The sequence below is a fragment of the Ceratotherium simum genome, chromosome 38 (genome assembly GCF_057802395.1).
Source record: "Ceratotherium simum simum isolate JZ-2026a chromosome 38, ASM5780239v1, whole genome shotgun sequence".
NCBI lineage: Eukaryota > Metazoa > Chordata > Mammalia > Perissodactyla > Rhinocerotidae > Ceratotherium > Ceratotherium simum.
In genome coordinates, this window is record NC_141937.1 from 14928319 (window position 1) to 14942766 (window position 14448).

The 14448-nt window shown below is 33.4% G+C and overlaps 1 protein-coding gene across 1 annotated transcript in view; it reads left to right on the forward strand.

The window, feature by feature from the left end:
• SYNE1 (spectrin repeat containing nuclear envelope protein 1) overlaps nt 1-14448 on the forward strand; it is a 452863-nt gene that overhangs the window by 104968 nt on the left and 333447 nt on the right. The window contains exons 6-10 of the mRNA XM_087425127.1: nt 1686-1778; nt 2661-2839; nt 7282-7478; nt 10496-10605; nt 13771-13821. Of these exons, the coding sequence (XP_087281253.1) occupies nt 1686-1778; nt 2661-2839; nt 7282-7478; nt 10496-10605; nt 13771-13821 (630 nt within the window). The remainder of the gene's footprint in view (nt 1-1685; nt 1779-2660; nt 2840-7281; nt 7479-10495; nt 10606-13770; nt 13822-14448) is intronic.

The window sequence follows — 14448 nt, forward strand, 5'->3', positions numbered from 1 at the left end:
GTTCTATAATAAGTTGAATATGTTAACTTCATAGTACAGTTAGAGCTGGGTTGAGGTAGGAAATTCAACTTATATTCAACCACATTTTAGAAAAGAATGATATATAAGGAAAGGGAAATAATCTGTCCTCTATGAAATGCATTAGTCTTATGGTTATTAGCATATATTATAAATTTGTGGTCCATGAATACTAAAGTGGATGTGGAGAAAATTCTGGAAAAGTTGTAAAATAGAGTAATCAAAATGATTATAAAGATTGCAGTAGGTTCTGTCATAACAGATTAAAGGAATTCAGTGTTTTTTATTTTTCACAAACATTTATTATGTCTTTACACTGTGCTAGATTTAAAAGAAGTGGAGACATAAGCTTATGATTTATGACAGGTCTCAATTTTTTTCCTTTCTCTGAACATGATGAATGAACAACACCAGTGAAATAAAAATCCCATAGGTGTACTTCAAATTATTTACAGTGATTTTTGTGCTAGCTTTTACACAACCCCTCTGATGTATAACTAGTAAATTTAAACTAATTACTCAAGAGTAAAGTATTTGTGGGATGATTTTGCATCTGATAAATTTTTGTTAAAGTAAACCATTTACAAACTTCTGAACTTTATTATTAATAACATACCTCATGAAATCTTGGCTAAGAATTCTTGAGTTAGAAGTTGATTATATTTGATTATATTAAGTTGATTATATATAGAGTACTTGATTATATTTTTTTCTTAGTTTTTTATGGATTATGAAAAGGATGATGAGCAGTTGTTATTTGTATTCTATAGAGATTGACTGAGAGAGACTTATCATACAAATCCATTTTGCTGGGACTTAGGAAATAATTTTTTAATAGTTGGGAAGGCATTGAAATGAATAATTGGGACCAACTGTAGACGGATTAACACCTATCCTGAGTACTTTATAGTTATCAGTGCCCAAAACTGAACCCTAACAGTCTCTTTCTATTTTACTATTTCTTGGGTTTCCTTTGTTTGTCATTTAAGTGTATTCCCCAAATTATGCTCTGAATTTACTACCTACATTTTCATTCCCTTTGAACAAATAACGCTGATTTTGAAATATTATTTATGTATGTATATCATCTTCTCCCTTTGTTTTTCATGTCAGTCTATGCACAGAGGATCACCGGTTAGTACAAATTTTAGAATTTTTAACTCCTGACTTTTATAGGTAAAAGAGAACATAAGTTTCATGCTATTTGGTAATAAACTTCAAAGTAAGTGCGTCTTCTTAAACTACTTATCAAGGTTTCTTTTAAGTTTGAGTCAACTTCTAAATGTAAAGAATAACCTTTTTTTTTCTGTCTGGCATTTTGTTGGTAATTCCTTGCATGATGTCATATTTTTTCAACTGTAAACAAGTTTTTGAAATTCACTCTATAGTTTTTTTTATTGTGTGCACTCAGTGAATGCTCCTGAAATTTCCACTGAACCATGTGCTTGTATGTTTTTATGGCTTATACTAGTTACTTTTGTGTGCCACTGCACAGGCATGATCCAATTTTTTTTTTAAATTTTTTGTTTATTGCAGTAACATTGGTTTATAACATTGTATAGGCATGATCCAATTTTATTGATGTCTAAAAAAGTGCAAATTATTGCATAATTTAATGGTCTATCATCTTATACTGCATTACTAGTACAGTTTTTCTTTTTGAACAGATTAAATTAGTCAACATTAACTCCACTGATATAGCTGATGGCCGGCCCTCAATAGTTCTTGGATTGATGTGGACCATTATTCTATATTTCCAGGTATTGTACCACAGCTCCCTTTTCAGTTGATATGATGTCACGGATGGAGGTAGGGGTGGACATTTTAATAATGCCCTCATTTGCCATACCTCTGGGGTTGATCTTCAAGCTGGCAGAAATGACCTTCACACTTACGTTGTTTTTTGTTAGCAGGAGGATTTCCTCTTCTTCCCTGCTAAGGTGTTATACTGAGAACTCCCCCAAAGAACTCTAGCATAGGTACCCAATCTGAAAAAAGTGGGCAAGACACAATGGAGATGAAATATTGGTGTAGAAAGAGTTCAGGAAAAGTTTCTTTGTTCTCTGGAAGAGAGTAGTTCTATGCTCCTATGAGACATGAAGGGGAGAAATGAACTTGCCATTACATCCAGAATAATTATTCTAGCCATCAGGTTGGTTTTCTAAATATAGTCTTTTTTTTAGAGCAGTTTTAGGTTCACAAACAAAATTGAGCAGAAGGTGCAGAGATTTCTCATATACCCCCTGCACCCACACATGTGTAGCCTCCCCCATAACCAACCAGAGTAGTACATTTGTTACAATTAATAAACCTATATTGACACATCATTATCATTCAAAGTCCATCATTTATGTCACGGTTCACTTTTGGTGTTGTACATTTGATGAGTTTGGATAAGCATTAGGTTGTATTTGATTCATTCATTCATGTATTTAACAAGTGTTTACTACGGTGTGTAAGACACAGCTTTAGATGCAGTGGGAAGTACAAAGAGGAGCAAGACATCACTCATGCCTCTTAAGAGCTTACATTGTCAGTGGTGTTGAGGATGTTAAGATAAATCATTTTTAGTTAGAAAAGTAAGACATTTGCGGAAAGAAGAGCAAAGATAATTCTTCCATTTTTGCTGACTGTTGATGCAGATTGAGGAGTTGACCAGCAACCTGCCCCAGCTACAGTCTCTGTCCGGCAGCACATCCTCTGTGGACAGCGTGGTCAGCTCTGAGACTGCCAGCCCCCCAAGCAAACGGAAAGTGGCCACCAAGATCCAAGGAAATGCTAAGAAGGCTTTATTAAAGTGGGTTCAGTACATAGCAGCCAAGTAAGTACCAAGAGTTCCTTTACATTTGAAAAAAAGTTGGATAATTTGAGTTATCGATTTATTACTGAGTGCACCTTCCAATGAGTGCAACATTTGAAGAGACATTTGAATGAAAGGCTTTGCATCAGATCTTGTTTCACTCTTTCCTTGAATTAAAATATAAACAGAAATCATCACTAATACTCTAGGAAGATGCTGTAATAAAACTAATTCCTTCTTCAGTCATGTGATTGGCTCCGGTTAAGTTGTTTAATCCCTACACTTTGATTAGTAGCATGAGGACTAATTCTACTTAGGCCATTGTTTGAACTTTCTGCTTCTATTAAATAACCTTTGCACAATAAATTAGGGGTTTAAATTTGATTCTCTCTTCATAAGACTATTGAGTTCTATTTTATAATCATGTGAACTGAGATTCACATTCTCAAATAATTATATTTGTTTTTATTTCCTGAAACTTGCTAACAATTTTATTTAACATTTTTCTTTTCCTTTGGTCTCATCTTTTATCTGAAATGTAGATTCCTTTGTCAACTCCAGCTTTATGGACTGAGAATTTGCTTCTAGTTTTATTTGCTTCTAGGCATAATAAATTTACCTGTCTGTACATTGGTGTGATAATACTGGATAGAAAATGACTACTTTCAGAAAGTTTCTTCTTATAGCAATTGCAATAGTTTTAAATTGATCAGACCAATGTTTTGTGGTCAGTGGTAAGATCTCTCCACATAGAATTTGTGCTTTTGTATGATTTTCTTAAACCACGTAAAATTAATTCACTTTCTATTTTGTTTTGCATGCCTACATCTAATCTGAATCTTATTCTCTACTTCTGGAAAATAGTTGTAAACAAGTACTTATCATCATAAAATACTGAAGTGCTAAATATAGGGAGTTCTATTTTTAAAGTGTTCGAAGAGCAAAAATAAGGAGAGAGAAATAAACACAGAGAAGATGTAATTAGCGTTACTAATTTATATAGTTTTGTTTAACTTTTAAAGTGTGCTGGTGGTTTTCTCATTTAGGGTAAAAAATCAACTGATGATTCAAGTTGCACTCAAAAATATTTCTGAAAGCAAAGCTTTGGAGCTCTTTAGAATCTGTAGTATAAATGAAGTAAAAAGCTCTTTCCACATTGCTAGTATGCTGTTTGCATTCCATCTATAAGGGGCATTACTAATGTCTTCTGTAGCCTCACGGGGCAAGGAGAAGAAACGGGCTGGGTAGGAGGAGACTGGTGACCAATGCTACGACATTTGTCATGACGCTATCGCAATAAAACTTTGTAATAATGTCAAAGTGATAGTCTCTTGTCCATTGTTCCACACGGCATTAAATTAACCAAAAACAAATTGGTTTTCATTTAATATTATAGTAGCTCAAAGTAAACTCAAATTTAATGCTGTTGGAGTTTTCCTGTATTAGTTTTGTTTCACACATTGTGTGTTGGGTTCCAAAGATGTGCTAAGGTCTTATGATAACTAGAAGTCATTCCTGCAACTTGTATATTTGTAACATTAGTGGAAATTATTTTCCTTATCTGTATAAATATCCAGATTCATGGACCCGAGGGTTCTCCCCCCATCAACACGTCAATGAAATCCATTTATTTTACAGCTTCCTAAATTGTAGAGATTTGGGGAGATGACTGTTTTCTGCCATGCACATTCTGTAATGAACACATGATTTCATTATGCTACCAAATTGTTGACAATTTTTCTAAAAGTTGCCTTTTAGACTATCCAAGCATGTATTTTTCAAGAAACTTCTTACCTGACATGGATAAAAGACGTTAGGATCTAAACCCATTTCAGTATATGACATGTTTCTAAAAGCATAATCTTTGAGACTCTGTATCTGAAGGTTTGTCAGTCTCACAAGACTGAAGTCGGTGAGAAAAGATAAAACATCCAGTCAACACAGAAAAATTGTTGGAGTGTACTCACTGTTTTCATATAAAATTTCAAAATATTTGAGAAATAAATCAAAAAAACTGTTTCAGTAACACAAGAGAGTTAAGCCTTTTCTTTCTCTCTCTCTTGTTTTTATTTTACCAATTTTATCTACTATCGGTATACACTGTCAGAAATGAAAGCATTAAGTTATAGCATATCTGACATTTGCATAACTATTTTCAAATGTCTAAGAACAATTGTATTTTAGGACAAAAATTAATAATATAACCAAACAAATGAAGTTATTTATATCCAGATCCATTCATAACAATTTGAAGTAAAAATATTTTGGAGGTCAGAAATGCCTATAAACTGAATGTACTTCATCACTTCTTGAAGTGATATATCTAAGTGTCTTTAAGTTTGTATCACTTCTGTAAGTGAGGTAGCTAGGTTTTCTTTGATTTTGTAACGAAGATTCTTAAATGAGAGGTTTGGACTAAAACTAAAATCTTTTAGGAATATCACATACTACTTATATCTAATATGAAACACTATAGATATGTGTGTGAGGAGGGGTGGTTGTATTCAACAAATGTAGAGGAAGAAAATGTACTGAGACATTTTTAATTATTCTAACATAGTAAATATTTAGGGAAACATTTTGTGTATTTATTTTTGAAAATGTATAAAAAGATAAACAAGTTCAAGAAAATCAGAAAATGTTATTACATGATGAATAATTATTAGATAATCATTTATTTATTTACATCACACTTTATTTTGTTAAAAAATAATTTGAGGTAGCTTAAGAGACTGTGAATACAAAAACATTTTCAAATGAGGAAGTATGGGCAAAAGGAAAATATAGGTAGAAAAGTAAGATGAAGCAAGAGATATTTGTACAACTGAATGAATAACAAGAACACTGCTCAACCTAGATGGACATTTGACAGTATGTCAGACATCGGCTGAAAAAAATTGTATCTGCACTACCAGAGACAGAAGCTCTAAAAGAACTAAGAGAAGATTCGAGATTACACATACTGGAATCTTACAAAATTGTTTTTTGAATATTTATTTATGAGGCCAATGATTAGATCCAATGATGCTGTTTTTAGGACAACATATTTTATGCATACTGAATGTACATTGATAAAACATGATTTAAAGTGAGACTTAAATTTACTGAGATAAAATTTAAGGGCATTTACCAACTTTTTATGTTAGTCAGTATATCAGTCAGATATATTGTATCTTACAGTTCAGGGAAATTTTGAGAATATAGAAAAAAAGAATTGAGTGATGTTATTTCTGCTTTATTTAGAAACAACTGTAATGAGACTAGTTTTTGTGTGTGTGTGTGTGTGTGTGGGAAATTCAGCCCTGAGCTAACATCTGTTGCCAATCCTCCTCTTTTTGCTAAGGAAGATTGGCCCTGGGCTAATATCTGTGCCCACCTTCCTCTACTTTACATGGGACGCTCCCACAGCAAGGCTTGACAAGTGGTGTGTTGGTGCGCGCCCAGTATCCGAACCTGCGAACCCCAGGCCGCCCAAGGGGGGTGCAAGCACTTAACTGCTTGCGCCACCGGGCCGGCCCAAGACTAATTTTTTAAAAAGAAACTACCAGGATATTTTATCCACTGAATGCTACCTAATTAAATGATCACTTTTAATGGCTCTAGACTTAATCAAGGGATGCTACCATTGCTCAAAGACATCTTTGCAACTCTCTTTTGGGAATTGCCTTTATGGTTGATAAGTTACACGTAGAAAAAATTACTCGCTGTGAACTTGCCTCCCTTGTGTTTTCCACAGCAAAATATTATTGCCAACTTGAATCACTTTCAGAATTATCATAACTGGCTTTGAAGTAATCAAACCCACCACCAAAGAACAAAGATTTGCCTCCAGGGCATTGCCCTCAAGGCAATTCCAAAAAGAGTTTAAGAAACAGTTTGATTGGTGGGATAACTGGAATCATTGTCTGGACTTATGTGCAGTATAGACTCCTTCGTGACTGCTTTAGAGATGTGATCACATCCATTTATATATGTTCCTTCTAATGCATTTGATATAATTCAGACACATTAGATAATGTCTATTATATGTCTGTTATAACCTGTGCATATACAACACAGTACTGTTTATCATTATCATTAGAAATGTGCTAGGTACTGCTTAAAAAATGTACAATGAGGAATTATTGCCACTTTCGGTGATTTTATGATTTTCCCTTTTTTTGTTTTGCCAGACATTTTTCTCCAAATTGGTTTCCTTTGAAAATGTGCTTTAAATTGTGTATCTCCATTACTGAAAAATCTAGTACAGAAAACTCTACGTATCAAACCAGAATTTCTACATCTTATCTTCTTACCCTCTAAAAATTTTGTTTTGCTTAATTTTTCTCAAAACCGGTTAATCAATATAGCTAACTGCACATCATTCATTGCTGAAGAGGATTGGATTTTGCATGAGGCCTTGAGGAAAGTGCTGATTATGTACTCAGAATGTGACGTTATTTTATTTTTTTTATCACACTAAGGCAGACTGCAATCGAAGTAAAAGACTTTGGGCGGAGTTGGAGAAGTGGGGTTGCCTTTCATTCAGTCATCCATGCTATTCGACCGGAACTAGTGGACTTGGAGAAACTGAAAGTAAGATCTAACCGAGAAAACCTGGAGGAGGCTTTCATGATTGCTGAAACGGAACTGGGGATCCCAAGATTACTAGATCCTGAAGGTCCGTTGAGTAATTGTTGGCTCTTGTATATCTCAACTCAGTAGGTCTGTATGTCTTAAACCCAGAAATTACAGATGACTTCCAAAATTCTATTAGAGGCCAGAAAACTTGATAAAAGTGGGAAGAAATAGTATCATCCTGCACTGATTTTCTTTGGGAAAAATATTTACCACTGTATTCTGGAGGAAAATATAGCTCTATTGCTCCAAACAGCACTTCAGCATTGGTGGTACCAGCCAGGTGAATAGTACTTACTCAATATACTTAAGGACAGAATGAAAGTTTTAAAGTGTTTGTCTGGAGGAGGTGCCACAGGATAAAAGAATTACTCTATTTACATAACTCCAAAGAATCTGGAAGAAATAAAAGATTATTGGTAATCTAAAATCATATCTTAAAACCATCAGTCATTAGATACTTAGAAATGTTGATAACCTTCCAATGTTTTCGTGTCAGTTGGGCAAACTATGCAAATGATTGACTAATATTTTTCCTTCTAATTATTTGGCATCTTTTTGGTAAGACTGTGAATTTTAAGACTTTCTGGAAATGGAGTTAACTCTTTCAAGCCTTCAAAAGACAATTTTGATGCCTTTAGTAAACTTGAATAAACTGAATAAGTCATTTGTTATATTGAGATAAAAAGGTACAAGTGAATTTTCCAAATGTCACATTTCTTATTTGGGTTGGCAGTTATGGAAATTTCTGTTAATGAATGCAGAAATGTAAATACAGCAAAAGAAAGTTATTTTTAAAGATAAGATTTCAGAATGAACCTTTCTAGCTCTAAAGCAGTGTTAAGTGGAGACACTTGTGTTTCCGGAGTTAAGTTACAGAGACCCACAGGCCCCTTGTTGGTTTCTTTTGAGATGAGGGGCAGCGTGGAGATCGCCTTCCGCTTGAGGAGCATGCTGTGGGCCCCCTAGTTCACTAGGATGGCCAAGGCTTTCCACCTTGTTTCTGCACACAAAAAAAGCTAATAGTATCCAATACACTTACTCACCTCAAGGGGAAAGCCACACACATATCCCAGCTCTCAACCTTAGAGCTGAAATTTTTCCTAGAGTGGAATAGGAGGGGATATAAATGGTTCTTTCGTACCTACTAGATTAGAAGATCTTAATATTTTCTTTGATGATCAGAAACTGAGGTTGCCCAAATGCAAGGCTATCCCAGATATAAGGTGATCCTGTATTTTCCTAATGAGAACTTCCCTTTTCAAAAGTTATTTACGCAACTTAAATGTATAAACTTTTAGGGATACAGATTAAATAGACCAATATCTATTATAACAATTATTTTACGATTTAGTTACACATATATTCAAAAGTATATACTATGTTAAATCGTGTATTAAATGTTGCTTGTCTTTCCAGTTTCACATTTCATGAAAGTTTTATTCATTGTTCACAGGCATCTTCCACCTCAGTGATCTTGTCATTTCTAAAATCACCTTTTAGTTGTCTAACAAATTTCAGAATACATTATCTTTGTTTCCTTTTAAGTCATTTGAGTTGTAGCTCTTTTTAAATCCTAAAGTGATGGTCCCTAGAAATTATATCTCAAATCACAAGGAACATTACAGAACACTAGGGCGGTTTTATATTTTGATTTTGATGTTCTTTTGTTATGTTTTATTTTTTGCTCTGTAGGTGTGTATTTTATATTTGAAATCTCCAAGATGTAATCACTTTTTAATTGCCTTTAAAAGGGATATTTAAATGACATTTTTTGTACCACACTCAACACTTTTTATTTATGCAGTCTTAACCCCATGTATAATTATTAAATTTGTATAAATATCTTTGCCTGATTTTTACCGATTTTATTAGGTAAACATCTAAAAACTTCAAATGACAATGATTGAAATCTTTTTAGGCTGTGTGTCTCTCTCAAAAAGTACTGGATTGAGGGGCCAGCCCGGTGGCGCAGCAGTTAAGTGCACGCGCTCCACTTTGGTGGACCGAGTGTTTGCAGGTTTGGATCCCAGGTGTGCACCAATGCACCGCTTGTTAAGCCATGCTGTGGCGGCGTCCCATCTAAAATAGAGGAAGATGGGCACGGATGTTAGCCCAGGGCGGGTCTTCCTGGACAAAAAGGGGAGGATTGGCGTGGATGTTAGCTCAAGGCTGATCTTCCTCTCACACACACACACACACACACACACACACACACACACACAAAGTACTTGATTGTTGGGGCTGGCCCCGTGGCATAGTGGTTAAGTCTGACGCCTTCCACTTCAGCGACCCAGGAACATGGGTTTGGATCCCAGGCGCAGACCTACACCACCCATCAGCCATGCTGAGGCAGCCACCCACATATAAAAAGTAGAAGATAGGCACAGATGTTAGCTCAGGGCTAATCTTCCTCAAGCAAAAAAAGAGGAAGATTGGCAACAGATGTTAGCTCGGAGATGAATCTTCCTCACCAAAAAAAAAGTACTTGATTGTTCAAAGAACAGTAATTTAGAGAGAATGCTCCACAATGGAGAGCTTATCTAAAGAATTGAATATAAGGCATCTCCCTCTTTTCTAAAGCAAAACTTGTGTGTGTGTGGGGGGGGGTTGGGGGCAGGGAGCCTTATCTATATTTGGCCATATATAGTATACAAGCTATACAGTCAGTTGTCATTCAGTGCCACAGCTGTAAGCATTTTTAATACTACTCATTCACACCAATTCTGAAATTTACATATTAGTTGTATTTTGTTAACTAGACAGAATGTCTGAATAACCATATAGTATCTCAGATTTCTGATCAATTAATGTTGAGATTATTTAAATGAAATGTACTAGTTTCCTAAAAGCTCTTAGTTAAAACGTGTCATCTTTCTGAATCATAAATTTTCCACCACATATCATCCAGACTACATATGTCTGCCCGCCAAAATCTCTAAATATTAATTCTGTTTTTCTTCTGCATTTAGGACAGTATCTTTTAGATTTCAAAGCTTGTATTATTAAAATCTAATTAATGCTAATTTCATCATTCACGTTTGGTTTTGGTTTTTCCAGATGTTGATGTGGATAAACCGGATGAGAAGTCTATCATGACCTATGTAGCCCAGTTTCTGAAACATTATCCTGACGTCCACAGTACAGGCACTGATGGGCAGGAGAATGATGTAAGTACTTGTTTTTCTTCAAGTATTAATAATGCACTCAATGATAGTGACTCAGATTTTTAACCATTCTGTTTTCTAAACATTAAATTGTAATGCATTTTAATATAGAGCAACTGAGTAAAGAATAGATATGTTGGAGAGATGATTAGAGGAAAAGATTTCTTTGATTTGTTAGCTGAATGTGTCAGAGAAAACATTAGTAATAATAAATGCTAGATATAGAATACTGATAAATTATAATTGAGGAAAGAAAGCAGTGTTGGGAAATTCCATTTTAGTAGTTTGAGGATTGAAGTAATTTTATATCCATCACATCATTTGTGCATCTAGATCTTGAGTCCCCTAGTTCTGCTCAATCTGATAAAATCTAATTTTGACTTTTAAATTTTATTGTATAAATTGCTACTCACAGCAAACATACGGAAATAAGACAAACTTCTAAAAGTTATAATTTTTCATTGTGGTTAGATTTTTCAACCTTTCAATAGTTTAAATAACATTTATATTTTTCATACTGCTCAAATGACATACATTCATTGTCATAAATAAAGAAAAAGAAAATTGGAAAAAAGAAAGAGAAAATTATCTGTATTTGACCTTCTAGAGAGAACTTAACCAAGAAGAAAAAATTAATATGTTAGTTCCCAACATTTTTCTATGTATATGTAGACACATATAATATTTTAACAAAAAACAGATTCATAGTATACATACAATTTTATAATTTTATTTTTCCATTACATTATACAAAATTCTTTCCATGTCATTCTTTCCAGATCATCATATGGATATACAATAATTTATCCAATCCTAATTGTTGGAAATATCTGATTTTTTGCTGTTATAAACAATGCTTCTATGAACAATTTTGTAATAAAGCATTGTTTTACAGTTCTTTCTTAGAAGTGGAGCTCCTAGGCTAAAGAACATGCAGACTTTTAATGCTTTTTTGAAATGTTTTTTCAAATTCCCCTGCAGGAAAATTTGTCCCATTCTATATTCCAGCCAGCACATTTGAATGCCTATTTTCCCAATCTTTAACAACAGACCTTACCACTCCCCTAATTTTTTAAAAATAGTATTTTTTTATTATAGAGAGGTGAATTTACTGCTGAATTTATAATTAATTATAAGGCAAAATTATATCAGGGAAAGTAATAAATGGAATTTTCGAGATGTGTGAAAAAGTATCTCTCTGTCTTCATTGCTCAGGTCTCCATTAGAGTGTTCAGAGCAGTTTGAGATTATATTAAAAAGCAACAAGAAAAACAAAAATTTTTGAATATGTTTTCTAAATAGAAAAGGTTTAAGGAAGGAAAAGTTCAAGGGAACTTGAGCCCAAAGTTTTCGAATAGGAAAAGGTATTACACTAATAGGAATCAGTGACTTCATAAAAGAATTAGGCAAAACAACAGTAACTTGTGTTTCCTAAGTCGATTGGATGATGTTAATCTGGCATTTGATAGAACAACATTAGTTTTTTAAAAACTGTACTTTTAGGAAACCTTTATTAATCCTTCCCAGGATTCAGGCATAAATGTTGACCACCAGAGTAACTTGTCTGCAGTTAGCAAAGTAAAGGTTTCTATGAAGCACCACAGAAGGCAAAAGCAAAGACTCTCTGTGCTGATCCTAGCGTAGATTGAGGCGTGTGCTTGGGAATCATTTGGGGTTTCTGGGTCTTGAGAATATAATTGAGCATGGATGTTGCTGTGTGAATAAGAAATTCTGTAAGAAAGTGTATTAGACTTACCCCAGACAGCATAGACAAAATCAGCTTTCCATATGATTTTCATATCTGAAGTCTTTATATTACCCAATTGGATTTATTTCTGATCTGGTTTCTGAGTTTGTACCATTTTAATTTCTCTGACATTCATCATGTCTCCAGATGAGTAAACTCTGTGGCTGGAAATGTCTGAGAAACAAAAGGAGATGCTTTCATTAATACTCATGAGCAAGAATTTAATGCAAAAACCCTTAGAGATTTGAAACACACACACTCCTGACATAAGCTTGTTAACGTACTTTACTAAAGAGGCTTTATTATTAAGAGATTAATCTCATTATCTAGAAAATAAATTCTGATTGGTCTTTTAAAAAAATTCCCTCTCTCTTCCCTAAAAAGAGAATGTATATGATTTCTTCAGGGTTATTTCAAAAATTAATTTTGAGAAAAATGTATTATAAGCTTTGCCCTTTTTTTTTTTTAATGTGGCATTTGTAAGGTAGGGCATAATCATCTAAGAATGAATGTTTTGAATAAGAAAAGAAAGAATTGTATTTTTTTTATGATGTAAGGCTTATATTTGTTTAATACAGCTAAATGTCCCCTTAATTCTGTCTAATGAACCTTTAAGATTTTATACACTACATGTATCAGAGCTATTAATGCTATCACCTTAAAATATTCAGCATTTGTCTACTCAAGTCTTAGTAAATAGTACTTTTAATTCATTTTTAAAAATCTTGGCATCAACATATCTACCAGGTTTCTATTTTTTGGTGTATTTGATTTCTATATCCCCTTTTTGAGTTTACTTAAATTAGATATTTTATAGATACCATTTTAACTCTAACTTTCTTATTGGAAATAGATAAATAATAAATAACCTGGTGAAGAACTTTTTCCCTAAAAGTATTCCTTGCATACTTAGCACTCAATCATAAATTAATAAAATAGGCCTATTGGCTCATCTCTCTCTCCTATTAAACTTTCAGTTATTTATTCACTCATTCCTTCTCACATTTCAACAAACATTCTTGACTGCTTTTAGAAGCACAGCACAGTCTTAATTGTCATAAGGATACAGAGATGCACATTATGAGTGTATTTATAGAGAAAAAAATATGAGTCCATATATTTCTTCTTTACATCATTCTCCTTTTAAAGTGTTTAATATTCCAAGACATGTTTATAAAGTATAAATATTGCCAAAACTTAAAACAAAAAGGTCAAATGCCAGAATACTACATTGCCTTATTGGATTCGAACATTTTGATACTTTGAAAAGTTATGAAAACATCTTAAAGTAGCTATGTCCTTAAAATTATGGTCTATTTATAGACAGAAGCTTCTCCATTGGCTTTTTTTTCTTGTTTCCTATATAATTTTTGTCCTTGATTTATATTACTTTTTTGTATGTTATCTTTTCATATTGTTAGGAAATATTTCCAGGTTTCCCATCTTTTGCAAATTGTATCCAAAATTTTAAGGTAAGAGTTAAGTAATCTTGAATTAGTAACCTCTTTCAAACATCCTACATTCCATAGTTTGTTAGCCATTCCTTTGCATGTATTTGTTTTTATATACACATTTCTTTCAATACCTTAATTCTGTTATTTCCTTTTCCTTTCTAATAGAACAAATAACATATGTGTTATTAAATGTTAGTTACAGTCTGATACTCTCATGGACTTTCCCACTAATCTTTAGTTATGAGATGGCATCAATTAATTTCTTTTTAATAACACTTAACAGCACTAATCAAAGGAAGAATTCACAACAGCAGTGTTTGATTTCTTCATATGTGAATGGGTAATAAAAATAAAGTTTTATTTTTATTTTAAAATCTTAAGCAGGAAATAATTAATTGAAAAAGGTAAGTATTCAGTTAGCTTGTAATCCTGAGTTTCGTCACATCTCTTTTGCTCAGTATTGGCTCACATGGTTTAGCAAAGTTCATGACGCAGTAAGTGCTCAAAAAGTTTGTGGAATTAATGATTATGAATTCTTTCCCATATTCAAGCTATCTTGTACTTCAGTTTTTCCATCTGTCTTTATGTTTCATCTAGGTTTGAGGTTAAGGATCTAGCAACACAATAGACTTTATGCCAATGTGG